The 26722-nt window shown below is 37.2% G+C and overlaps 1 protein-coding gene across 2 annotated transcripts in view; it reads left to right on the forward strand.

Annotated features, from left to right (window-relative positions):
- SNX14 (sorting nexin 14) overlaps positions 1 to 26722 on the forward strand; it is a 46663-nt gene that overhangs the window by 15004 nt on the left and 4937 nt on the right. Inside the window, exons 8-23 of one of the 2 annotated variants that reach the window (XM_031611186.2) lie at positions 1101 to 1257; positions 1570 to 1645; positions 3101 to 3145; positions 3365 to 3445; positions 3592 to 3706; positions 5207 to 5362; positions 5592 to 5716; positions 6832 to 6890; positions 10383 to 10409; positions 13903 to 14035; positions 18983 to 19184; positions 20048 to 20131; positions 20268 to 20368; positions 20658 to 20769; positions 22073 to 22113; positions 22300 to 22419. In XM_031611186.2, coding sequence (XP_031467046.1) covers positions 1101 to 1257; positions 1570 to 1645; positions 3101 to 3145; positions 3365 to 3445; positions 3592 to 3706; positions 5207 to 5362; positions 5592 to 5716; positions 6832 to 6890; positions 10383 to 10409; positions 13903 to 14035; positions 18983 to 19184; positions 20048 to 20131; positions 20268 to 20368; positions 20658 to 20769; positions 22073 to 22113; positions 22300 to 22419 — 1634 coding nt within the window. The remainder of the gene's footprint in view (positions 1 to 1100; positions 1258 to 1569; positions 1646 to 3100; positions 3146 to 3364; positions 3446 to 3591; positions 3707 to 5206; positions 5363 to 5591; positions 5717 to 6831; positions 6891 to 10382; positions 10410 to 13902; positions 14036 to 18982; positions 19185 to 20047; positions 20132 to 20267; positions 20369 to 20657; positions 20770 to 22072; positions 22114 to 22299; positions 22420 to 26722) is intronic. The other variant, XM_031611187.2, reaches the window with a different exon arrangement.

Below are 26722 nucleotides of genomic sequence, written 5' to 3' on the forward strand. Positions count from 1 at the left end.
TTAAAATGATTTCTCGGAGAACTACTTCCTTTCCTCCTACTCTTCCTGCCTTTACCTCTCCTACTATTTCTGCAGACACCTCTACAGTTCATTACCTGTTGCTGCCAGACTGTGCCTTCCTCCTCTCTGCCTTTAGTGATGCCAACTAGGCAGACCTATCAGGCAGTACACGTTCCCACATTCCCCGTATCATCTGTTACAATAGAGTGGTTGGAAAGAACCTACAAAGATTGCCAAGTCCAACTTGCAGTTCTTAGTTGTGCAGCACAAGTTAGCAGTCTTCTGTAGTAAATTCAGTAAGCTGAGAACAAGCTTTTGCTTTGCAGATAGCAGGAATATATTCAGTGTCTACCCCAGTATGTTTCTTGGCACCAACGTGTGACGGATTGTTCACACAACTGGGTGCAAGTTATTGCAGCTCAATTCTTGTCTTTTGAAGTAACTTGGAGGAATGTAACATTGTTGCTGCTAATTAGTATGTATAGTTTTTAACCTGGTAAAGCAGGTACTCTTTCAACTCCAAGCACCTATTATGAGGCAGTGTTCCTGCAGTTCCCATGCTTGTCCTGGTTTGATTCATGCTGTTTTTATATGTACTAATATATGTTCCTTCGTGTTTATTTCTAAATGTTCTAAGAAGGAAAATGGATATAACAGGGCTGAATAAATGTTCAAGTTTACATTAATCTTGAATTGTATTGTATGCAAGGCAGTAGATAGAAGCCCAGTAAAATGGAGACCAAAAAGGAGGTCAGGAAAAAGCAAATAAAGATATACTTTAGCCAGTGCATTTTTTCAGAAGAATCAAAATGTTGAGTTCTTCAGTAGTGATGGATGAAAAAATCATTGAGGATATAATGCAAACTGCAATTATTTAGTGAGGGAAATCATATTCCTATGGGATTTTTCTTTTAGCATAGCCAGACTCCAAAGTCTAAGATAAGGTTCTTTTTAAAGTTACAACATCGTATTCCTTTGGCAGTTGTACATGTACTGAAAGTATTAATTTTTAGCTGAAATGAAAAGCAGTCACCTCTTATTTCACAATTAGAAAAAGCAACAGCTTGTGACGTATTTTTTTTTTTTTTTACTACTTCCAGTTAAAAATGCAGAATTTTTACAGCAAGCTGCCTTAGAAGAGTATGGACCAGAACTCCATGTTGCTTTGAGAAGCCGAAGAGATGAACTTCACTATTTAAGAAAACTTACTGAACTTCTTTTTCCTTATATTTTGCCCCCCAAATCAACAGAATGCAGGTATAAAAAGTATTTAAAGTTATTTTCTTCAAAGTATACACTTACAATGTAGTACTATAATTTTAGGGACAACAAAATGAATTCCAAAGTTATCCTCCTCCTCACCTTATCCCTTTACTTGCATATTCAAGCCAGTGCTAGCCCTTTGCTGCTGAATTATGTGATTGCTATTGGAAGTATTGCAACACTCTTAAAATGTGTTTTTAAATACTAAAGTATTTCCCGGTACAATGTAATGTTATTAGTGACTTTATTCCCTTAAAAATTGTTGTTTAGTGTGGGTATTGATTTTTTAATTTTCTTTATTTTCAGATCCCTGGCACTTCTTATAAGAGAGATTCTGCCTGGTTCTGTTTTCCTTCCCTCTATGGATTTCTTAGCTGATCCTGTAAGACTTTAAAACATAAGTAATCTTTATTTATTTAGTAGTACTGTTTTCATCCTAAGTGTGTTATGGTAAAGCAAATTACACTCACTAACTTGCTTGCTGTGGGCTTTGTTTAGCTTAAAGAAAAGGAATCTTTGTGGCTAATGTCTTTGTTCATTACAACTGATAAGGGTGAATAGCAACAGGACAAGGGGAGATGGCTTTAAACTGGAAAAGGGTAGATTTAGACTAGGTATTAGGAAGAAATTATTTACTGTGAAGGTGATGAGACACTGGAACGGGCTGCCCAGTGAGGCTGTGTATGCCCCCTCCCTGGAAACATTCAAGGCCAGGCTGGATGGAGATTTCAGCAACTTGGTCTGGAGGGAGGTGTTCCTGCCTACAGTAAGGGGGGTTGGAACTGGATAACCTTGAAGGTTTGTTCCAACTCAAACCATTATATGATTTGAATGCTTAACTGACTGAACTGATTAAAATACAGCATTAGCATGATCTCTTAATGTAGTTTTAATGAAGGACTACAATTCCTGTCAAATGAGGAGATGTTGTTAGTATAAGCACCCTCAAATTGATACAATTATCAATTCTATCAATTACTTGAGCTCTAGCTGTATGCATCTGCATAGCAGTTTAAGTAAGTTTAAGTAAGCCAGCCTTTTAGCACCTGTATTAAAATGAATTACTTTGCCCTTAATTCTGTAAATTAGAAGATATTTGCTTATGAAGATGGGATACTGCCATCTTTGATTTTCATAGAGCCACAGAATGATTTGGGTTGAAAGGGACCTTTAAGATCATCTAGTTCCATACCTCTGCTGTAGGCAGGGACACGTGCCTCTAGACCAGGTTGCTCAAAGCCCCATCCAGCCTGGCCTTAAGCACCTCCAGGGTGGGGGTATTCACAAAGTCTCTGGACAACCTGTTCCAGTGTCTCACCACCCCACAGTAAATAATTTCTTCCTAATATCTATCCTAAATCTACCTTACCTTCCTCTTTACAGGCATTTTCCTTCGTCCTGCCACTACCTGCCCTTATAAAAAGTCCTTCCTCAGGTTTCTTTTAGGCCCCCTTCAGGTACTGGAAGGCTGCAGTGAACTCCCCCTAGAGCCTTCTCTTCTGCAGGCTGAAGAGCCCTGGCTGTCTCAGCCCATCCTCCTAGGGGAGGTGCTCCAGCCCTCTGATCATCCTCTGTAGTATTTACAAATGTATCAGCAAACTATAAGCAGAAGATACTGTAACTGAAAGTATTAGTAGCTAGATCTGTTCTATCAGCAAAAATACCTTGTAGATAATTCCACCACTAAGTAAAGACTGTTTCTGTGCAAATCTTGTAGGAAATTCTCTGACTTGTAAATAATATATATAAAGTATTAATATGACTTTAACACAGTATTGAAATATTTCCAGCTATTTGAGTTTCTTTAATATTAAATTTGTATGATGTTTTCTTGCAGGACACTGTCAACCATTTGCTGCTCATCTTCATTGATGATAGTCCAGTGAGTACTAACAAATCATAGAATCATAGAATCACAAGGTTGGAAACAACCTACAAGATCATCTAGTTCAACCGTCTTCACGCTACCACAAGCTACTAAACCATATCTTGCAGCTCCTCATCCAGACAAAGCTAAAACCAGAGTAATTTATACTTCTTTTAAAGAAGCTCTCTTACCCAGTTGTTTTCTCTCTCTTTTTTTTTTTTTTTTTTCCTGCAGCCTGAGAAAGCAACTGAACCTACTTCTTCATTGGTTCCATTCCTTCAGAAATTTGCAGAGCCAAGAAATAAAAAGCCATCTGTAAGAAAAGGCAACAATTATTTGCATTCCTGTCTTGCCTAATTGTTTTACTTTACCTGTTGCTTTTGTTCTACAGTTCTTTTCTTTATTTTTGTTCTCACTGAAAATATGAAAATTGACTGTTCTTTTTTAAATTTCCTATGAAGGTCCTGAAACTGGAGTTAAAGGAGATCCGAGATCAGCAGGATCTTTTATTTCGATTTATGAACTTCTTGAAACAGGAAGGGGCAGTCCATGTGCTGCAGTTCTGCCTGACTGTAGGTAAGGTTACATGTATGTACTGAGCTGTATTTGATGATCTTACAGGGTTTAACCATTTGTATGCTTAAGTGAATATTCAGACACAGAGCGAAGCAGCATTGTTGAGGAAGAGATTACCTTTCAAGGTCTGTGTTTGTTTACTTATGTACTGATTCTTGAATGCTAATCTTGGTAATATTGATGTCAATGTGGACTTCAGGTCTTAATTGTGTTTCTGTTTATTGATAAAGGTTGTACATTTACAAATAAAGTATTTCTGTAAGAAGAAACTTCTAGCCACAGATACATTGTGCAGCTGCATCCTTTAAATATGTGGTTACTGAGGTATTTCTAAAATGAGCTCCACATCATGAAAAGATTTTCATGTTTAGACCTAAAGCTAAAGAGCAGAAACACAGCAGGAGCAGTAAAGCTGCTGGAACCTCCTCTATTCAGTAATCTTGGTTGTGATATATGCATTTGGTTTTACTGTTAGATGAGTGTTGTCTGAGAAGCATCTTGCTTTTTTGTGAAGTTTCTGTAATTTAGGATGGTTAAATGTGTTGACTTTATGTCAGGAAAATCTCTTCTCCTTACCAAAAAAGAGCCAAGTGGTTTTCAGTTTAATGCTAGTGCAATGTATAGAGCAGTCTCTCAGCCAATACAATTCTCTAGAGATTCTGCTTCTAGCAGGAAGGTTACTCAAACTCTGGCTATTACCAATGATCAATTTTTTTAGTAAACTTTGGAATTTTCTTATTTCTAATCTTCTCTTGTGTTTTTAAGTATGGTGAGACTGTATATTAGCTTATAAAGCAAAGGGCAAGAAGTAGGTCTCTCAGGTTATGCTGTATAAATATATACTGCAGGTGGTTTTTCACTTGGTGGAAATGTTTTAATGTTTTGGGCAAAATCAGCTTGAAGAAACAGAGAAAATCTTGGAAGACTTTCTCTGAAGAAGGTTATTTGTGTCAGTTAATTGAAAAATGAAGTGAACACTACCACGTCTTCCCTTCTTTCTGGATAGTTTTCATACCACTAATATGATGAGTAATAGATCAAACAGGAATTGCACAATAATTGTGTTGAATATATGTATATTTTATGTTGAATTATTGTGTTGAATATATGTAATACATATAGCCAGAGGAAATTAATTTTCAAGTTGTCCTGATATTAAAGATATTGAAATTATTAAGATAGGATGGAACTTGCATAGGATATTGCATAGGAATGAAATAGCAACAGAGGACGTGGATGATTAGTTTAAAGGGCTGTTCAGGCCCTTCATGGATTCATGGATTTATCCTCACTGTGATGAGGAATAATTATTTTTAATGCAATTTATTTTTAGGAATAATTTTAATAAGAGTGCAGCTACCTTGACATTTTGAGATGTCTTCTGTTTGTTCTAAAGCTGTATGAGTGACTGTATCTGCTGGAAAATGAATTTATTAATTTAATGCTGCTACTTGTTTGCCAAGTTGATCAACAAATGCATTTTTTTTCCTTAATTCTCAGAGGAATTCAATGACCGAATTTTGCGACCAGAGCTTTCAGATACTGAAAAGGTGGCTCTTCATGAGGAAGTCCAGAAAATTTACAAAACCTATTGCCTGGATGAAAGCATTGACAAAATTAGATTTGACCCCTTTATTGTGGAAGAGATTCAAAGAAGTAAGTTTGAATTTGGAAGGAGTGATGTATCACTGAAAGTTAGACAGGATTTGACAGGACTAATTTATCTGAACATGATCTCAGTCTTCTGCTGTAGCTGTTAAGACTTGTTAACCCCTTATTAAGCTGTACTTACGCCATGCTTTATCAGTTTATTTCTGTTTTTTATCTGTTGGACTTGTATTAGCTTGCAATGCTGATTTTTTTTTTTTAAATAATTATTCTGCAGTTGCTGAAGGTCCATATGAGGATGTTGTGAAACTTCAAACCATGAGGTGTCTTTTTGAAGCTTATGAGCACGTACTTTCTCTCCTTGAGAATGTTTTTACTCCTATGTTCTGTCATAGCGATGAGGTAAGTCTGAAACATTTTAAGACAAATCCTAAAGCAATATTGTTATTTTTTGTAGTTGTTGTTTTTGTAGGATACACTATTTATAAGCTGCACACATGTGTATCTGAGAAATACATCTTCATTTTTCACTTTGGTCTCAGCTCTGACATCTAACTAATCTCAGAAAACTAAATTTATTCTAGTTCAATGCGTCATCAACAGAATAAAAAAAGAAGAAAAAATAATATTTTTTGGTGTAATAATTTCTTGTATAGCACTGCTACTACAAAATCCCATTCCTTCCTCCACTTCTTTTATATGCAGGTTTGGTGCAACAGTTGTCTTCTTAATAGGCATAAAATACTATTTAGAATACCTTTGTTTGCTTGGTAAAATTCATTGATACTTAAAGTTACAAAGATTTTATTTTAGTACCTTCAGTGTTACTCATTCCAGCATCTGAAAATCAAGAGTATGTTCTCCAGAAGATCATTATAAGCCATTTGCGAGGTATTTAAGATTGTTCTATGATTAGTGAAGAAAACTGGGCTCTGAATGCAAGTTTATATAAATAATGTCATCACACTGGCCACACAGCTGCTTTTAAAGCCTTCTAATAGACAACACTTTAAACACAGAAGTTGAGTCCGAGTTTCCATTCCCTTTGTAATTTGTGTGTATGAATCCAACTGTGTGCTAAGCTTCTCACATTTGTTTGAGGCAGAATATATTGACTTATCCTAGAATCAGATATTTACCTTGCTTATGTTCTGTTTCATAAAATGTATCTCTCAAAAATGGTATTGATGGTCACTTTCCTAGAATAGCTATAATACTTCAAGGGCTTGATTTTTAACAAGGATTATACTGCTTAATTTTAGACTTTACTTTTAGCTTTTATTTTTTCCTGTTTGTTTTAATCATGAGATGATGTAACTAAAATAAGTAGTCCTGGAAGCATGTATTGCAAATTCAGTCAATTCTTTTCTAGAAGAATGTTGTAGCTGCAAGGTTATGGTTAGTTTTCCTATTACTTCTGGTCTTTCTTACTGAATTCGACAATGTTATGTCATAGTAGCCCTTCCCTCCTAGCTAGTCCAGTACTCTATTCAGTGTTTTATTTCTCTCTGTTGTAGTACTTCAGACACCTTTTAAGAGGAGCGGAGTCACCAACACGCAATTCAAAGTTTAACAGGTATCTTTAGCAGTATGTTTAATTTTTTTCTTTGCTTTTCAGTTGAAAGCTTCAATTTATTAAACTGGGAGTTTTGCTACTGCTTAATATTAATGTATGTAAATTTTTAGTAGTGTGTTTTTTAAAATGCCAAGTTGCATGCTGAAAGAACAAATTTTTTGAAGTGTTCTACAGAAAAGAATTTAAATTGTGATTTAGACTTCATCATTTTAGAGGAGGGAAGGGGAAAATAAGTGTACAAGTGAGAACAAAATAAGAAAATCAACATTTTATTTGCACGCCTGTAAGTGACTGTGCATTTGCATGCTGTTGTGTTGTGAAATGATGTATCACCTTCAGTTCTTAAGGGGATGCATGTAACCAACTTAGTCATGATATGAGAATTCACTTTAGTTGTGACAGGAAAAGTTTGCTATTCCTCCTGGGTCAGATGTGTGTTTATTCCAACAGCTATTCTCATTCATTGTAGAAATGTAGTGTGAGAAGCCTTGTTTCTGGGTTTGGGCTATATGCTTGCTTACCAACTTCACGCTCCAAATGCCTGTAGAGAAGAGTAAGTGTCTATTGCAGTGAGAGTGGGAGCCTTTCTACTGTGGTGTTGGAGCAAGTTAGAGCTTGAGAGCTCTTCTTTTCTTGTATTTTCTGCTATTCTGGATAGCTCAGTCATGGAAAAGCCCAGTTCAGAATCAATTTTTTTATATTCTAACCAAAAGAAGGAAAACTTCATTAAAACATTCTATAACTTGGGTTGGGTTTCTTTCTTGGGATGAAATAAGATCCACAGTACTGTAGAAAATACTCGTGTTTATCTTCTTAAATTACCTTCTATGGGAATAATAGCAAATTGTGTAACAACGTCTACACAGATACACCTAGCAACAGCCCTCTTGACTCGTAGTTTACTATGAATTTTATGTAACATGAGATCCCCTTCTTCTCTGCTAACATTCTGTTTTTCTCTTGTTTCTCAATCTGCGACATCTATGTGTAGTCTTTGTAGATCTCTTGACTCCAAGATTCAGGCTTAAGAGTAGTGCCTTCTCAGACTGGTGGTGATAAACTTCTGTTCCCTAGCAAAGAAGCATACAAGGCATCTTGTCCAAATTGTGTTTGTCACCTACGTGATATTTCATTAGGAATATTGACTTTAAACCACACTCCAGCTTTTCTTGGATGTGACTACAAGATTTCATACAGATCTAAAAATTTGCCTCTGGTATCTTTTCCAAAGTGATCTATCTCAAGAGTGAAAGGATCCTGTCACACACGTCCTAAATCTAGACAAATTAAGGAAATATTTAGGCTACCTTCTTGGTGCTTTGTTTTCCAAAACAGAAAGAGTGAAGTTACATAGAGTTTTTAAAATAAATCTCTGGCTACAAAATAACCAAATTTTATTCTGTTTGGGGAAGGGCTGTCACACTTCTTGGAGTGCAATCACCATTACTGAAAACATATCTGGTTCACATTTTAGAATGATTTGAATGCCCTGAGTAAATACAATGGTTTGCAATAAGAGATGTTGTTCGTTCCTGAAACGATGCTTAAGTGAATATTCCCATGAAACAAAGATCCTATCTGAAAGTCGTTTGCTCATTGCTTTGGATTTTCCCTCTGCTGAATCTGCTATGGATAATCGCTGCCAGAAAAAGTAGAGATTACTTGTGGAATTACTCCAAATACTATCCATGTGCATTATGCCTTTTCTTCTCTCTTTTAGCTTTAGCCCCAGTTGAGAGAAATTACAGGCAAAGTGATGAGTTTTGTTTTCCACGGCTTTGAAGTTTTGCTAGAGCAAATGCATGTATTGCATTGATATGGTGGATTAACTAAAAAGTCTGAGATCAAGTAGTAGATCTGAAATCCCAGAGGAATGAATATATGGGCAGTGTGTTGAAAGATTTTAGTTATCAAAAGACAAGGAAGTTATTTTTATAGAGCAATTTCTAGGGAGTAAAGTGGGAAATTTCTAGGGAGTAAAGTGGGAGATTATCAACGTATAATTTCTATTTTTAATCACTTTTTTAACTGCACAAAGCAATCATAACTTGTACAGAGAGACAAATAATGTCCAATGAAAACTGCTAAGGTAACAAGTCACAGGTATTTCTGGAGTGTAAAGAATTCATGCAGGATATTTTGATGACTGACTAGCAGTTCAACTCTGTCATTGGTATTTTCTACCTACTAGTTAGTGTATGTGGCCATGCTTCCCAGACTTCTGGGTTTTCTATACACACCTTGAACATACAGCAGAATAGAATAAAATAGTTCAGTTGGATTTTCAAAGATCATCTAATTCAACTGCCTGACCTCTTCAGGGCTAACCAACATTAATGAGGGCAATGTCCAAATATCTTGAATGCTAACAGGCATGGGGCGGGGGAGAGGGCATCTGCTACCTCTCAAGGAAGCCTGTTCCAGTGTTTGAAATATATACAATAAATATGTTTCTCCTTATGTGTATTCTGAGAAGAAGCATCCCAGTTTCTCATCACTGGGTGAACAATAACATTAAAACATTTTTTAAATGTAGGCCCAAATAGAAGATGTTAAAATTTTTGAGGAGTGTTTAGGAATAAAACCCACAGAGTTAAGCAGCTGTATCTGATATAATAGTTTCTCTTAGTCATAAACCTTTCCAGTTTGCTAGTATGTGTTTCCATTTTCACAGTTGCACTGTCTTTTATCATGGTGCCTTAGAAGGCAGTACCTATTGTAAAACAGAATCTGAAATTTGAGTATTTTAATCCAGTAAACTATGATGTTCATAAAATCGTTGAATCATTAAGGTCGGGAAAGACCACTAAGATCATCTGGTCCAACCACTGACCCTTCCCTGCCATGCACACTAATCGTGTTCCTCAGGGCCATATCTACAGGTATTTTGAACACCTCCAGGGACAGTGAATCCACCTCCATGGGTTCCATCAGTTTGTCCAGAGTTCAGTAGCTCCTGTGAAATAAAAATGCAGCATGTATAGTGATTTTATGTATGGTCAACCTGCTTAAACATTTCAGCAAGAATTAATGAGTCAATGGCTGAGGGATTGGTTCCACATACCAAAAAAAAAAAAAAAAAAAAAAAAGCTAAGTGAACTAGAGTCCTATGTGAATTTTTCATGTAGATTACAGAAGAACTTTGATACCTGCTTGGCACTGCAATTAACTTTAACAATGAAAACCAGCGTAAGCAGCTACTGATTTAAAGAAAATCATTCTTTAAAATGAATCTTAAAGAAAATTTTAGTAACAGGAGTTTTAAATTCAGAGGTCATTGTGCTGATGACATGTTCAAGCACTGTTCTCATTTCACTTTGTAAGGATTTTAGGTCAGAAACTCTATTCTCCCATAGCTGTGTTCAATCTGTAGCAATGGCCCAAGCCTATTCAGTTTTGTTGGGATAGGTCTGTTGAGATTTTTTGTTGTTGTTTTCTTTTGACATTATTTTCACCTGGGCTCTGAGGTAATGTGTGTGCCTGTTGTTGCAGAAGTAGCCTGAGTTTGGATGACTTCCGGTAAGTCTATCTAACACTCAATGAATGTTGTGTGTTAGTTGCATTGCGTCTATCATGACTGCATCACACAGCCTTTATAACAACAATTAATCATCCATTTTACTTTCTAAAATGTGCCTTCTTCAGACTAAACATTTGTCCCCATGTTTTCTGCACCATTGTTTAGAAAGTGCTTAATTACTAATTTTCACAAGTTTGCAGTATATTAATATTCATTGCTGTTAACTATTTGTTTATTGTTGTTAATTTTGGAATACGTTTCTTAACTTCATGTATCTTTTGCCTGTGATTGCTGGCTCCTCTGAAGCTTTCCATAATTTTCTTTACTCCACATTTCCAGATCATGTTTGAGGTTTCATCCACATAACGTCTTGTTTTGCCTGGCACAGCTGTGTTCAGTAGGATCATTGCCTGGCATTGCATGCTCACATAATGATTTTATAAGTATTATCATATTTAAAGTCAAGCACCATTCTCCAAATTAATCCTTTGTGCAGCCCTTCTTTTGACTGCTGGAGGTTTGATTACAACATATCCTGTTTTTTTAATAATTTTCTTTGTTCATGCTCTAGGTTGTCTGTCACTCGTTAATGCTATAATTGCTGTTCAGTGATTTTTCTCATCATTTATGCTTCTTTTAATACGTGCTATCCAAACTCAGTATCTTTTCATAAGGAACTTTTCCTGGAAGTTGTCAGCAAGGACATTGGTATTTTATATATTACTCATGCTATTCATGAGGGAGCATTAGCAACTTCATTTTACAGAATAGGAATCAAGTTCATGGGAACTTTTAATCTTTTACGTGCCAGCTCAGTTACAATTTGCTAGTGTGCTGGACAATTAATAACATTTTTAACTTACTCTGATTTTAAAGCAGTTCTGTGCACTCAGTGTTTCTACTAATCAGGTGTACGGATTTTAGTCGGACAAAAGAAGATGGTACTCTGATTTCATATACATGTAAAAATCCAGCTTGTCTGATAGCTATGACTTGTCTGGTACTACCTTCCCCACACAGGTTCACAGCAGCATTCTTCACCTGCATAACCCAGACTGACCACTTTATAAGTTTGATCCTGTGGGAGAATTATTTTGCAGCTCTCCATCATTAAAGAATGCTACAGTGTGGGATAGCACCAATGCAAACTTTCTTTGCAATTCCTAGCTCTGGAGTGATTAGCAATAACAATTTTTAATGTTACATATGTGTGAATTCTGGAACTTTTAAAAAAATAAAAATGAAATCCAACCTGCTGTCATCACATCATTCATCAGGAATGTTGGAACTTACAGAATCTCCCACCCGAAGCCCTGCCAAGAAAGTAACTAGATTGATGGTTTAGCAGTGCTGTTATGTGGATCAGCACTAGAGGGAATGGGATATTTTCCCAATGAAAGTTTTCTACGTTATTTGTTGACAGTAACAAATCAGCAAGTCTTGGTGGACTTCATTTCTGTTCCAAACTGGCCACCATCTCTCCTCTTTCTTCTTCCTTGCCTTGAACCTGGCCATATCCTAGCCCCATTTCTTCCTTTTCACCTACACTCTGAATCTGTGAATTTCTTGGGACTTTTTAAAATTTTGCTAGCTTCAAAAGCTTGATCATCTGTTATTTCTCTGTCTACTAACTTCCCTAGGTTTTGTCCATGCTCATCTTATGTCTTATGTCTCATGTCTTATTTGGCTTGTGCTCTGTTTAAGTATTTGGTCAAACCAGTCCAGTGTTGTCACCATTCTTTGCTGTGTGTCTGTGTAGCATACAAGCCACCAGTTTGTATTCTTAATTGGTACCATTCACTGTGAAGATAATCCTATCCTAATCCATCACTGCATAACTGCTCCAGCATAGTGCTTGCTCTGCAGTCATGAGGCATGTTCCCTAGGTAGGTATTCTGCCTACTGCTACATCATTATCAGAGTGAAAACATACCTTCACCAATCTGAACTTCATTACTCTACCAAGTCTATGAACTGGTACAAAATAATATTCATAATCTTGACTACTGCAAAAGTTTCATGCAAGAATAAAAACAATGTCTTTGAAAGTCAAGCCAAGGCTGTAAAGGATTAGCCTTCTAGGAAAACTGTCTAACTTTGAATATGGTTTGTATTTTGCTATCCTTGGGTTTAAGGTCTTGAACAAGATTCAGATCTCAAATGTGAAAAAAGATCAGCTCAGAAACATGTAGAGGTTGTTTAAAATTGAGTAAGATTGTTCAGCCATATGTTTGTGCTGTGACCTTTGGTTAACAGAGATCAGAAAGATAGCTGTTGTCTGTCTCTATGTTGGAACTGATAATAATGAGATAGGAAAAATAATACCTATGAAAGAACAGTGAATTATTTATGTAATCTTTATCATGTACAGTCTGGGTAAAATTACAAAACAGGAAGATAGTCTGTTAGTAACACACAGGTGCTTTGAGTCAGCAGTTGGTGATGTCAGCAAGGTTTTTTGAGGGGTGAAGATGCTTTACCTGTGAACTACTGAAAAGCAGTAAAAGAAAGATTTTTTTCTTTTAAAGGAAAAAGAAAATACTTTGAATATTTTTGTTCATGTAAAATATTGTCTTTTGAATCTTAGTAATCTATAAAGTCATAATGAGTCCTCGATTCTGCAGTTCACTGTATTGGTTTTTAAATTGCCTGTGAGCTGCGCAACTTTTTTCTTTCCAGAATTAGTCATGACTTGCTTTTCTTCTTAAGAAATAGTCTTTGGTGTCAGGTCTTGTAAGGGCATAAAAATGCTATAAAAACTGTTCTCAGTATGGAGTGCTATTCGTTTCCAAACTATCTTCCCGTAACGTGTTTCTTATTGAATGATTTATCATGAGTTCCTTTATTTCTGAAGAAGACTTTAATTCTTCATCTTTCAGTCAGACTGACTCTTCAAGCCAAGATTTTTCAGTTGCATCTGTTTTGTCTCATGCTCAGTCTTGTTCCTTGCACATTCTTTCTGTCTGTTCCTAATGCTTAAAAGTCAAGATTTTACATGCTTGTAAAAATCTGGGATGTTTATGTAAAAAAAAAAAAAAAAAAAAAAGTGCATCAAACTAGGCCATTTATAGTACTTGGCAACAGTGGGTAAATGTTTAAATAAGAATACATGGAAAAGGACAGAGTTAGTGACCTTCTTGGTGTGTGTGCATGTACAAATACCAGAGTTTCTGCTGTCAAAACAAAATTGTTTTATACAGTTTATTGTTTATTCTATGGACTACATTACTGTGATGCTGTTATTAGTGTGTTAATATTAGTTCACATTTAAGCATATGAGAAATCCAAATTTCTTGTGAGTGTAACCAAAAAAATTCAAGCTTTCTCTAAATGAATTTCAACTGAAGTAGAATTGTAGATATTTATAGTGTAGATGTATTGACTATGTATGTTTTGCATTTTTCTCTTAATCTACAAATTATGTGCAATGGCCTGCTGAGCTGAGGTTTGTAGTATGCCCTATAGTGTGAACTCTGGCTTCTGTAATCCTAGGACCACACAGAAAAGAGGAGAATCATTTGGCATCAGCAGAATTGGCAACAAAATAAAAGGTGTATTCAAGAGTTCTGCAATGGAAGGAGCTATGCTACCTAACTATAACTTAAATGATGGAGAAGATGACTTTGTAAGTAAAAGCTTTTGTTTTTCTTTAGACTTTATATTAGTTGTGTTGGTTTTTTTCCCTCACTTATTTGAAAATGTTAAGCTTGTGTTTTTCTGCTGTCTTACTTCGCTGCATTCCCTGATTAACTTAATCAGAAGCCAGCAACTTAGCCTCAGTTTTTCTGTAGTCATTTATAAGCCAAGGCTTCATCCCCAGTTACTGTACATTTGAACTGATTTCTTAAGTAGACTTTCTTTGAAGAAATACTAATTGCAGTGTTGTCATACACTTTTGTAAGCAATGCATTTTTCTCTAAAAACTTAGTGTGCCATGTTATAATTCTGGATAATAAGGTGGTATTCATGGGATGTGATTTTTCACTCTGAAGTTTGCCACCAGATCATAAAAGCTTACATTACTGGAGAAATTGCTATGAAGCTGGACTGTGATATGTTGTCTTTTCTCAAGATCATGAGCTAGTAGTCCTTTCTCATTTGTCTTGTGCATGTCTTTTTGCTAACGTTTTCTTTCATGCCAAATAGCAATGAATAGAGGCAGTGGTAGAATTATTGCTTGGGACATTGGTTTCTGAAGCATAGTTGGGGGACAAATGGAAAGTTTAAAAAAAAAAAAGAAAAAGAAAAGAAAAAAAAAAAGAAGTAGGAAGATTGGTCAGCTGTTGATAGCCATAGTTTTTTACAGTGTGCCTATCAACAGTCTTTCATACCTGTTCCTTACAAAATAAGACCTGTAAGCATTTATCAGCCTTATAAACTGCCAGTTCATTTTCCACAGCCTAAATAAAGACAAGTGTAAATACAAACTTACATTATTCATCTAGAATTTCTTTCAGAAGAGAATGGGAAAGAATCAGCAACTTAGAACTCTAAATAGTTGGATTTTTTTTCTTAAAATGGAATGCTTTCTGCAGTCTGAATCTTCATATAGGCCACGTCTTTAAACTGTTGCTATTAATTTACTAGACAGTTAAATTGTTGTTGATGTCACTTGTCTGCTCTCTCTTGGGAGGCCACATTATGATGAAAATGGATTTATTTTCCAACATCGTTCCTGTGGTTTAACCCAGGATGCAGATAAGCTTTTCATTTATTCCCCTGACTCCCAGTGAGGTGAGAGAGAAAACTGGTGGGAGTTTGTGGTGGAACTCATAGTTTGAGATAAAAAAATATTTTCTGAGGCAGAAAAGGGAGTGAGAAATAACAGTAATGATGATATGTGAGGGTGTATATTTACAACACAAGTGATGCACAATGCAATTACTCACCATCTATGAGCATGAATGATGCTCAGCCATTGCCCAAGCAGTGGTTACCCCCAGCAGCCAACTCCCAAGTTTTCAAGCTTTTTCATGTGATGTGTTATCAACATTGTTTTTCTTCTAAAGCCAAGATGTAGCATCATCCAACACCATGAAGATGATCAACTCTGTCGCAGTTGAAACCAAGATGATCGCTTTTATAGACTCTAGTAGCTAAAGGATGTTGAAGTATAATTCCCGTGTGGTAGGGAGGAATTAATAGATGAAGTATAGTTGAAATATAATTGAAGCAACTGTGCAAGAGAAGGAACATGGTTTTGTATCAGAGAGAGGGCAAGAAGTTAACTTGTGAGAAATTCCTGAATTCAGTGAGAGGCAGAACATATGGAGACTTATCCTTAGTGAGGTAAGTTTTCAGACTGACAGAATGATTTTATCTTTGGCAAGAATAGAGAGTTTTAAGTGCAGCATTATCTCAAATTCCTTTATTAAATTCGGGAGAAAGGAGGATTCTGCTCTTAGTAAAAACACTTGAGACAAACATTGGGAAAAACCTCAGTCGCTTCATTTGTAAGTGTGATTGGGAAGAAGAAAAGGGAAAGAAAACATTAAACTGTTGCAAGGTTACTGTGCTTCCAGTGTGCTGGACAGACCCGTGGCTTCGTTTCCTGAGTGAATACTGAATATAAACAATTCAGTAGTTTAATACAGCTTTAATAATGTCACAGTAGGAGCTGAGGTGTAGTTTCCTAGCAGGCGTCACAGAGTCAGAGGAAGAGCTGTCCCAGTCTAAACATGAGCTGGCAGTGCTTAAGACAGCATAATTATAGGGTAGTGGCAGTGCAGAGCACAGTCTTAGCAACTTTTGATTAATGTGTGTGTGAAAGAAATGAAAGTTATTTCCTCCCACTGAGTTTGATCTTGATTTAGTATTTAAATAATTGGTGATAACATAAGCTAGGTGGATTCAAGGTTAATAAAGAGTGATAGTGAAATGGTGTTTGGAGCATTACTGTGTTCTGACAAAAATTGAAATATCTGTAGCTTCTTCTATTTATCCTTTTCTCTCTCTCTCTCTCTCTCTCTCTCTCTCTCTTTTTTTTTTTTTTTTTTTGACAAAATGATGATTACAGCTGAAAACCTGTAGGAGAAAACCATGTAGTGTAAGGAAACTGCATACAGATAGAAATGAATTAGCAGATTTCTGAGGCTCCGCAGTTTTGCAAGCTGCTAATATGGTAATGCCAATTACGTGAGGGCAGCCTTAATCTCTGTAAGCTAAATTAAAATACAGCAGAAGATGTGCATATTATAGCATGGATATTGTTCCTAGGATAGCAAGAAGACTGGTAAACTTGGATTTGTGGCTTTGTTGGATAAAGGAAATAGAAAGAGACTGAGGTAGCAATGATTACTATGGGTTGGTAGTCTTATTAGAAAGGATTGAAAACCCCAGAAATTCATGCTTTCTTGCTTTCAGTTAATGTAATTACAGTGAGTTGCTGTAGTTGAGATGTGTAAGAAATTGCATAATGTCAGCACCAAAATCAGGCTAGTAGTCAGATGAGTAATCTGGTGAAGACAGCAGTTTCACAAACTCATGATAGAGTGAAGCCTTGGAAGGGTCATGTGAACAAGACAGCAAGGTTCTGGCCCTGAGGCCACAAGGATAATCCAGTGTATGAAACGAAACAGGAGGTGAGAGTTGCAAGCAGTAGTAAATTAAAGGAGGAAAGAAATCAGAAAATGTAGGCAAGAGTTCAGTATAGAATTGTGGATTTGATCAAGTCCTTAACAAAACAAGTTGCTGCTCAGAGCGTCTCTTCTTTGGTGTAAGTTAATCCTGTAGTTGTGGTGTTTGCAATTTGTTCACTTCAGGCTCAGTTTATTTTTGTTTGCTTTGTGAAAGCACACAATCTGTGATTTGGCTCTCAGATTGTGACCCATCTTAGCTGGGTGTGGTCTGTGTGGATTGACCATTGAGACAGCTCTTTGCGTGTGGCAGCTGCTCTTCTCATTGAATGAGAAGGGTAAACAGAAGCAAAAAGGCACACTGAGGTGATTCAGTTTTTGCATCTGTTAGAGGTCTGCTTTGGAAGACATTGGTCCACAGTGTGATTTGCTGGAGAATCATTCTAGCATTGTGCAAAGGCAAAACAAAATGGAACAAAGATTGCTTGCGTATTGATCTTACATGGCAAGGTTTTGGTAGCAGGGGGCTGCAGAGGAGCCCTCTGTGAACAGAGCCCAGCGCTGCCCCATGTCAGAGCAGAGCTCCAACTGCTCTCTGAAGGGGACCCGCCGTTGCCACAGCTGAGGGTGGACGGAAGGGGAAATGTGTGCAACAGCAGCTGGGAGAGGGGAGTAGGATATGGGAGAGAACAGCCCTGCAGTCACCAAAGTGAGAGCAGGAGGAGCTCCAAGCATGGAGCAGCCTGCAGCCCAGCAGCCTGCGGGCCCTGTGGCTGGTGGCGGTGCTGGGAGAGCTGCAGTCCATTGGAAGCCCACGTGGGACCAGTTGGGGGAACACCAATGTCCCATGGGAGTGACCAGGCCCTGCAGCAGAAAGTGGGTAGGAGAAGGTGGTTTTAGTTTCTCAAGTGTATGTGTCTGTTAGCAAAAGACAATAAATGAGATTAATCTCGCATATGCTGAGTGCATTCTGGCTCTTCTCATCTCCATCCACAAAGTTTTTTCAACGCATTTCCCTCCCAGCCTTTTAAGCAAGAATGAGAAAGCAGCATGGTGGCGTTTAGCTACCAATATCCATGTGAGACCACCACAGAGAATTGAACAACTTGTGCTTCAGGTGCAATTGAGTCATGGCTGTGTGAATGTTGTGGTGCAGACACAGCCAAAATACATTGGTTCACATGCAGGGAGCCAAATCTGCAGCGCAGATCTCAATATATCCCATGTATTCCAATACAGGCAAAACTTTTTCAGACATCTAGACTTGGCCTTTGAGAGGAATTCATCTGTAAACTATGAAGCTAGGGGAAGTTGTATCCGAAAGTTGGATTCATGCTTCTCAGTTTGCTTTAGTTTCACATGTTGTAAATTCTTGCATTAAAATCTCCTATTTTAACTTTAGCAAAGGCAGTGCTCCCAATTCCCAGCCCAGCCCTGCACTACCTTCTTGTAAATACTTGATTAATGCCTCCTCCACAGCACACTCCAGCGCGCTATGCTTTGGGAGTGAGAAACCTGCTAGTTTGGTGCACTGCTGGCTTCTGTCTCTAATTGTATTGGGATAACTTTGACCTAATAAGCTCAGGTCTTCAGTTTGGTTCCCAGTATGCCAGGAAATGCACTGCATCTGTGCTGGATGTAAGCAGGTTCCAGTAGCACTCAAATGGTCTGTGTCTAAGGCATTCTTCCAGCTGTTCCTTCCAGTGTTCTTCTCTTATCTCTCTCTCTGTTTTCTTTGAAATATCAGATATGAAACTTGATAATGCTATAAAAGCTTTAAGTTCTCATTAAAATATGCTAATTTAAAATTAATCTATAGCCAATCTAAAAATAAAAAGTCTATCAAGAACTCCATTAATGGCATGAGGGTTTTTTGTTCTTTTATTTTCCCAAGTGATCCTGAGCACAAATTTGATCACTTTATTATCGTGTGTGCTTTACAATGGTAGACTGAGCCAATTAAAATTGAACTCTCTGGAGTGTTTGAATCTTTACAGATTGAAGAAGGCGTGATGGTGATGGAAGATGATTCCCCTGAGGAGGCTGTTAGTACCCCAAACACACCTCGCAACCTTTCTGCATGGAAAATCAGCATCCCATATGTAGATTTTTTTGATGACCCCTCCTTGGAGAGAAAAGACAGAAAGGAGAGAATTCCGGTGTTCTGCATTGATGTGGAGAGAAATGATAGAAGGGCGGGTATGTAATGCTGTGGGTAATTAAAATGTCATTTAACTCAGAATGACTGCTCTGCTGTGCAGTATTCTCATGACTGTTTGCAGTGTGCAAATCATGCATGATTTTTCTGATTTTGAAAGTGACTCCTCAGAGTGAATCAATTCCATCTAGACTTAATGCAAAAGTTCCATAATTTCGTTTTCCAAAAGAGAGAGAGAGTGGGGAGAAGAGTTGTTGCTATGGTTCTTTCCTTGATCCTCTTTGAACTTTGGAATAATTAATAGCTTTATAAATGATATTACAATGTAGTTAGTAATGAACTGAAATATTTTGTACTGGGAGCCATTCTGGCTTGCAGGTAGCTTGGTTATACAGATAACAATATATCTGTACTGAGTGAAAGAATAGCATCACTCTAGGATCATGTGGATTTGTATTAATGAAAATAATACTTTCACAATGAGCAGGAGGTGTTTAAGTGTTTTTTAGTGGTATCTTCTGGTATCTTCCAGGAGGAAGAACGATCAGGATGCAAGATAGTGATGCTGAGAACTGCAGTATTTATGTAAATCACTTTGTTAAAAGTTTGAGAATAGATCTAACACAGTCAGTTTTGCAGTGCTCCACTGATTAGAATTTAGGTATCCACTAAATGAGATGATGATTTCCTTGTTGGTACATTCTCTCTACATTTAGATTGCGTTTTAATTTAATACTTTATACCTCAGTGGGATTTCTTATTTTTTTTAATTACTGATGTAGGGTAGGCTAAGTATAATTGAAATCTTTCCTATAATTATCTAACATATACTTGCTGTTGCATAATTCATCTTCCAAGTGGCGTAAAACCTGACTTATCTTTACTGCTGTATTTTTTTTTCCAGTTGGGCATGAACCTGAGCACTGGTCAGTCTACAGGAGGTATCTGGAATTTTATGTGCTTGAGTCAAAGCTAACAGAATTTCATGGTATGTTTTCCATTACCTGGAAACTCACTTTCCTACTACTGCAATTATTACCCAGTACCAAGCTGGAATTTAAAATAAGGAAAGCAATGTTTGTTCTGTTATGAGAATAATTTAATTTGCTCAATATCTTTGCTAGGTACTTTTCCTGATGCTCAGCTTCCCTCAAAGAGAATTATTGGTCCCAAGAACTATGAGTTCTTAAAATCCAAAAGGGAGGAGTTTCAGGAGTATCTGCAGGTATCAGTCTTGTGGAGCTGAGAATATTCCAAAACTAATAATTTAAGACTAACAAATGAATGTCTGCTATTTCTTTTTTCTTTGCTTCTAATTAATGGGTTATTAAAAGGGTTCAAGTGGACAAATGAAACTTTAACTGCAGGTTTCACGTGAAAAATATTTTGGAAATGACAGTTTCTATGGTAATATAACACTCTTTGGGTGTATATGTATATATGTATAGCTATAGACAAATTGATTTTTTAAAGATGAATTTTAAAGTACTTTTTTCTTTCCTTCTATTTCAAAGAAACTTCTGCAACATCCAGAACTAAGTAACAGCCAACTTTTAGCTGACTTCCTGTCCCCTAATGGAGGAGAGACTCAGTTTCTTGATAAAATGTTGCCTGATGTGAATCTTGGTATGTAATACGCAGTTGTTTGTGCTGGCAATTACTAATACTGTATGTTCTGTGATTAAATGATAGCAGTAATGAATAGATAAGCTTGTGTAAGTATATGGATATGGGAATGAACAGTTATGCTCCTTCACACCTCTTATCACTCACAAAATAAGGTGTGCTGGTACAATAAGATTTATGGCATTGTCCCAGGTCAAATCTAGCCAAGACAGACATTGCTTGTGGACGTGGTGGTATAAACTGTTTCTTATTATAATTTACCTTTGAGTATTAGTGGACCTGCTGGGGTGGCTGTGCTCAACAAGTTACCAAGATGTGGAATGAGTTTTGATGGTCCTCTTCCAGTTAAAGGGTTGGTTGGTTTCAGACAAAGGGAAAACAAACAAATAAACAAAAAAACCTCTTCCCTCTAGATGAATCTGTGTCATTCAGACAGGCTTGGCTCATTTACTTTAAGGCATCTCACACATGCTCATGTGAGAGTACGTGTCCCTCCCATAAACATCATTTTAGCCACGTGTGGCATTTCAGTAGGGCTTTTAGTGAGAGTTAGTAACATTATCATTTGATCCTTGCACATACTTTCCAATGTACGTTCCAAAATTAACAATATGTAGATAAGCAATATGTTCAGAGCAGTATTTTTCCTAAAATAAAACTAATTTTTTTGGCATTTAAAGTTACTACACTGTATTCTTATAGCCTTATCAGGAGAGAGAGCTCTTTTGAAGATCACAGCTGTAGCCTATCCAATTTGCAAACCATTGCTCACTGGTAGTTTCAAGGCTTCAGCCTTCCAGAATATCTCCAGATAAGCCAAGCTTTTCAGGACAAGAAGAGAATTTCAGTTTTTATGACTTTTTTGTGATAAATGATTATGAAGGATTAAGAGCTTAGACACCAGAAACTGTAATTGCTTTTTAAAGCAATCAGATAATCATCTTGATATTTTTGTGTTTAAGTATTTTATCTTGAAGAGTACTGAGTACTAAGTTATAAGCTGGATACATGGAAGACTTTTTCATAGCTTTTTGTATCAACTTTTAAAATAGTATTTTAAAATGAAATGCTAGATACTGATTGGCAGAGAAAAATGTCTTGTTATTGCATCTTACTCGTTATTTGTTGTGTGTTGTTCTTAGTTTTAATAACTATTTTAAAATTTGATATATCAAAATGCTACAAAGAGCTTGGAGTCAGAATGGGCACCATAAGGAATGGAAAAAATGGAAAATGGGGAAAAGAGTTTTACTGTGGTATGTTTAAGATCAAGCAGTGACTTTTTTATTCTTCCTAATTATAGGTAAGATTATAAAATCTGTTCCAGGAAAACTGATGAAAGAGGTAAGTCTTCCAGATTGCCAGCCTTTTAATTTCAATTACTAATTTTAGCAACTCAGTAATGTATAAGCTAGTGAAAAACTCGTTTGGAAACTCATGTTTTGTGGTGGCTTTTTTTCTTGTTTGTGTTTCTTTTTTCCTCCCCTTCTGTAATTATGCAAGTGACAGGCCACTCATTTCTTATTTCAGAAAGGTCAGCATTTAGAGCCATTCATCATGAACTTTATCAACTCCTGTGAATCTCCCAAGCCTAAACCAAGCAGGCCTGAGCTTACAATTCTGAGTCCCACTTCTGAGAACAACAAGAAGGTACAGTAAGTCATCTTCCTTCTCCGCTATACAGGAGTGGGGGAAAGCGATCATGCTCTGAAAATGCAAAGCAGAAAAAAATCAAATAAAGCAGCATATATATTTTGTGTTGCTTTTCTCCACGAGAGAGATCTTTCACTCTGTAATCTGTCACAATGTGAGCTAATTCTGTTTGGATTTTTCTTGTTTTGTTTTTTTTTTTTGTTTGTTTTTATTTTTAAGTTCTTACTGGATTTGGAGATGAGAATATAAAGAACCTGAGAAGTTCTGAGAAAAGAAGAGCTGGAAACTTAAGTGTAAAGTGGGGAATATTTTAATACTGTAAGGCAGCTTCCTTTTTAAAGTAAAGAACTTGAGTGCGTGGAAAGAGTGTTTTTTTGCAGCGCTACAAACCAGAACTGTCACAGTGCTGATACTTGTTATCTGCCTTTAAAATGTTTGTATACAGTACCTTAATGTCTGGTATACATTATGGGTCCTGACTGTTAGTTGCTCTCTCTAACATCAACGAATCTAAAGCCTAACGCTTCCATTCAACCTAGAGTATATTTGCAGTGCTTGCTGGTGATGGGCCTTTTGATTTCCCACAGTATGGCAGTTTTTTGGTAGTGTTATGACATTGGAGAACTTGCAACTACAAGTTCTATACTAAGTACAGTGGAGCTAGCTCTAGCTCCCAGTTCCTTCTCACTGTCTATCGTGGGAGTTTTCTGTTCCTCTAAGCAACTTGATTGTAGTTATCTGTAGAACTAAATACTTACTCATATGACAGCTATTTCAGAGTTTCCTTCTTCCCCTAGAAGAAATGAGTTTGAAGAACTTGATGGCTGCATGGAAAGCTTCAGATATTCATTCACCAACTGCAGAGCCACAATTATTATCAAATGATGGGCGCTCAAGATACTTTGCTTTGAGGAGTGCCCTAATTGTGCTACAAGTTTTGACCAGCATGTATGCACATGGCATTCACATGCTGACTGCTTTCTTGCAAAATTGCTATCTACTGTTCTGCCGGAGCACATATACTTACGTAATCACTGTAATTAGTAATGATCTGATGAGCTAGGGCTGAGTTGTGCTATGTTCTAGCCTCTTCTGAGCCTTTGCATTCGTGCTGTGAAATTCAGCTTTCAGCTGAATTGTTGGAGTGCTTGTGCCTCCTTTGGGAGCCAGTTTTCTCTTTTTCATCTCAGCCCATGCTTGGGAAAAGCTTTGTGCCAGTTCCACGACTCCAGGCCATTTGCATCTGGCCACTTCTTGGATTCATTTTGTAAGCCACACTGCTTTCAACTGCTGTGCCACTGTAGTTCAGCCTACTGAATTTGTTTGGGAAACAGATGTCCTGATCACCTCTTCTTGCCATACTAGAGAGCTGTATGAGAATTCATTAACTGAGATACTTTCAGATAAAACTAAGCTGGAAATGCAGGGGCTGTTCAGTGAACTAAGGTAAACCCAAAACATGTCTTATAGACTTCAGACATTTGGTTCTGCAGTCTCAATTCTGCAGTCTCAGTTCTATTGTTTCACTTGGCTTCATTCTGAAGATTATAAGTGCTGTGCAGCCCCAGCAGAAAGTGTTGGTGGTCATATATGCAAAATGTTTGTACAAGGATTGTGTGAACTACGTGTATGGAGTCAATGAAGAGATACTGCAGTGGAAGAGCCAGAGGAGACAGAACAAGCTGCAGCACTTCTAAGTGCCCATCTCTGAGAAGAGCGTGTTGCCTCATGGCAAGAAATTCCTCAACCCAGATCTTTTGGTGAAGTCTAGGGTAGATTTTCCATTGATATTTGCATTGCCATAGATGTAGATCTGCTTATTCTAGTGTCAGCATGCCAGAATCCACTGAGAGTACAGGATGTGCGTGTGTATGTGTGTGCTGCCAACTCAGTTGCCAGGAATAAAGTACACCCAGGCTATCCCTTCAGCAGGCTGAATAAGAAGTGCTGGAAGGTCTGTCAGGGCAGAGAAAGTGTGAGCTTAGTTGCAAAAGTTCCTGTTTCTCTGGAAAGTTGTCTGCATGCTGCTGCTTTTTTAATATTCCTGGTGTGCGTTTGTATGCTTGAAATATCAGTGATTTCCAGCTAATGAATATAGAATCATAGAATCATGAAGGGAGGAAAACCCCACTAAGGTCTCCTAGTCCAACCATCAGGTCATTTCCCCCATGCCCACTAACCATATCCCTCTGTGCCACATTCACACAGTTCTTGAACAGCTCCAGGGATGGGGACTCAGCATCTCCCTGGGCAGCCTGTGCCACTGCCTCACCATTCCTTCTGAGAAGAATTTTTTCTTAATATCCAACCTGAACTTCCCTTGTAACAACCGAAGGCCATTATCTTTGTCCCATCGTAATATGTAACGAATGTGAGCAGTTAACCTAAGTACAGCCAATAGCAATTGGATTTTATCCTGCATCAGATTCATCAGATCAAGTTACCAACCTTTTTTCTTAAACAACCGAGCAAAAAACTGCCCCTTCTAAGGGCACCAAACAGCATTTTCAGCTTTCCTACCTATGTTTCTAGTTTGTCTGTACCAGCTCAACAGTCTTCTGAATGTACTTCTGTCAGAATTGCTAGAATGCAACAGGACTTCTCAGCTGATGCAGGCTTTGAAAAAAAGCATGCCTGCAAAGGCATTGTGCTGCTGGCTTGTGGTGAACTGCCAATGACAATAAGAACTGTTCCGAAACAACAGTATAAGTTTATATTTGCAGTTACTTGGAGGAAAACACAGCTTTTTCCTTATGCTAATTGAAGTGGTTTAGATACATACGCTCTTCCTAGCATTTGGGTCCACATTCTCTACTTTGCAAATGAAGAAGGAAAATAGTTTATGCTTCTGGCTGTGGATGTTGTTCAGAACTGTGGTATTGTTTTTATCAACTTCACACCTACACAGGAATGTATGGGGGCATATGTACTTACTGGCAGTCAGGTAACTGTTAGATGCTTTATGTAGATGCTTATACTTTGCTGGCTTTTCCCATGGAGTTACAATAGGGAACCTATTGAACTAGAGATTATTTTGGTTGTTCTCATAATTTGGGTTTTTGTGTTTTCGCTTGTTTGAAGAGGTTGACTTCCCTTATTAGCTAGTACCATTAAATGGAATTTTCCCCTTGAAAGCCTTATAAGAATATTTTAGTGCTGTAATCACAATTACTGTCTTAAAAATTTGACTAAGGATAACATTGCTTGTATTTTTTGTGTGATTACAATAATGAGCATTATATCATGTCCCAGATAGTAAAATGAGCAGAAATGTAAAAGAGAAATCACATATTTTTCTGAGTAATGAGTATAACCCCCATGTTCGTATTAGGTACACAGTTATATGCTTTTCACTTTCAGTCAAAATCTTAGAGTAAAACGTGATAGTGTCTGCATCCTTCAGATGCACATTGCTAAAGACTGTAGAACACACACTGGATTAGTATGAAGTATATACTTTATTAATCTGTTCATCTGCTCATTTCTTAATGCCACGTATAAGAGTGTGAACTTTCAAAGCTTGGCAATGAACAAGGAATCATTATGCTCAAGGCGCAGGAAAGACTATCCATAAGCAGAGGCATAATGCAGTATTTGAAATATGTTGTTTCTGGTTTGGGGTGAAAGCAAAAATAACTTTTGGAAGCTGGAAAGCTCTGCCGGAAGACAGCATTTTGGTTTCAGGTTACCTACTGGAGTGCTGTTAATGATTTAATTTAGCTTGTACACACTCCTCTGAAATTTATCTCCATTGTACTGCAGGTTGCTATGAGTTGGTGCGCTGTGTGTTATCTCAGCCAGCTTGGAGGTATCGTAAAGAAAAAAAACAAAAACAAAAACAACGAAGAAAGCTCTTGTTGAAGTTGCACTAATTCCACTAAGATCTTTTCCACTGTCATAGTTCCAGTTTTGAGAAGGCATATAGACTTCAGTTTAAATAGGTTTCTTTAACCAACATACCAGGTGTACTCCATACAGTAGGCACAAATAATTATCTGCTCTTCTTTGGTTTGTTACTTTCTTGGATTCAGGTCATCCAGCGTACATCAACTATATTTTCTCTTTCATGTAATTTATGTAATGACTTGATGTTGTTTAATTAGGGTGAACTTTACGAAGGTGATGCCAGCTGTTTAGCACTGACAAAAGAAAGGACCTAATGAAGTACAAGTCAAATCTTCAATCTTGCCGGGTGTCCCGATGTAATTTTTTGTGAGAGCACAGAAACTCTGTTTGGAGACATGGTGGATTCAGAGTCCATTGTGACCTGGATGTTTTATGGCTTAATCTACTACAGGGA

This window comes from Phasianus colchicus, chromosome 2 (assembly GCF_987193195.1).
Source record: "Phasianus colchicus chromosome 2, bPhaCol1.hap1.1, whole genome shotgun sequence".
Lineage (NCBI taxonomy): Eukaryota > Metazoa > Chordata > Aves > Galliformes > Phasianidae > Phasianus > Phasianus colchicus.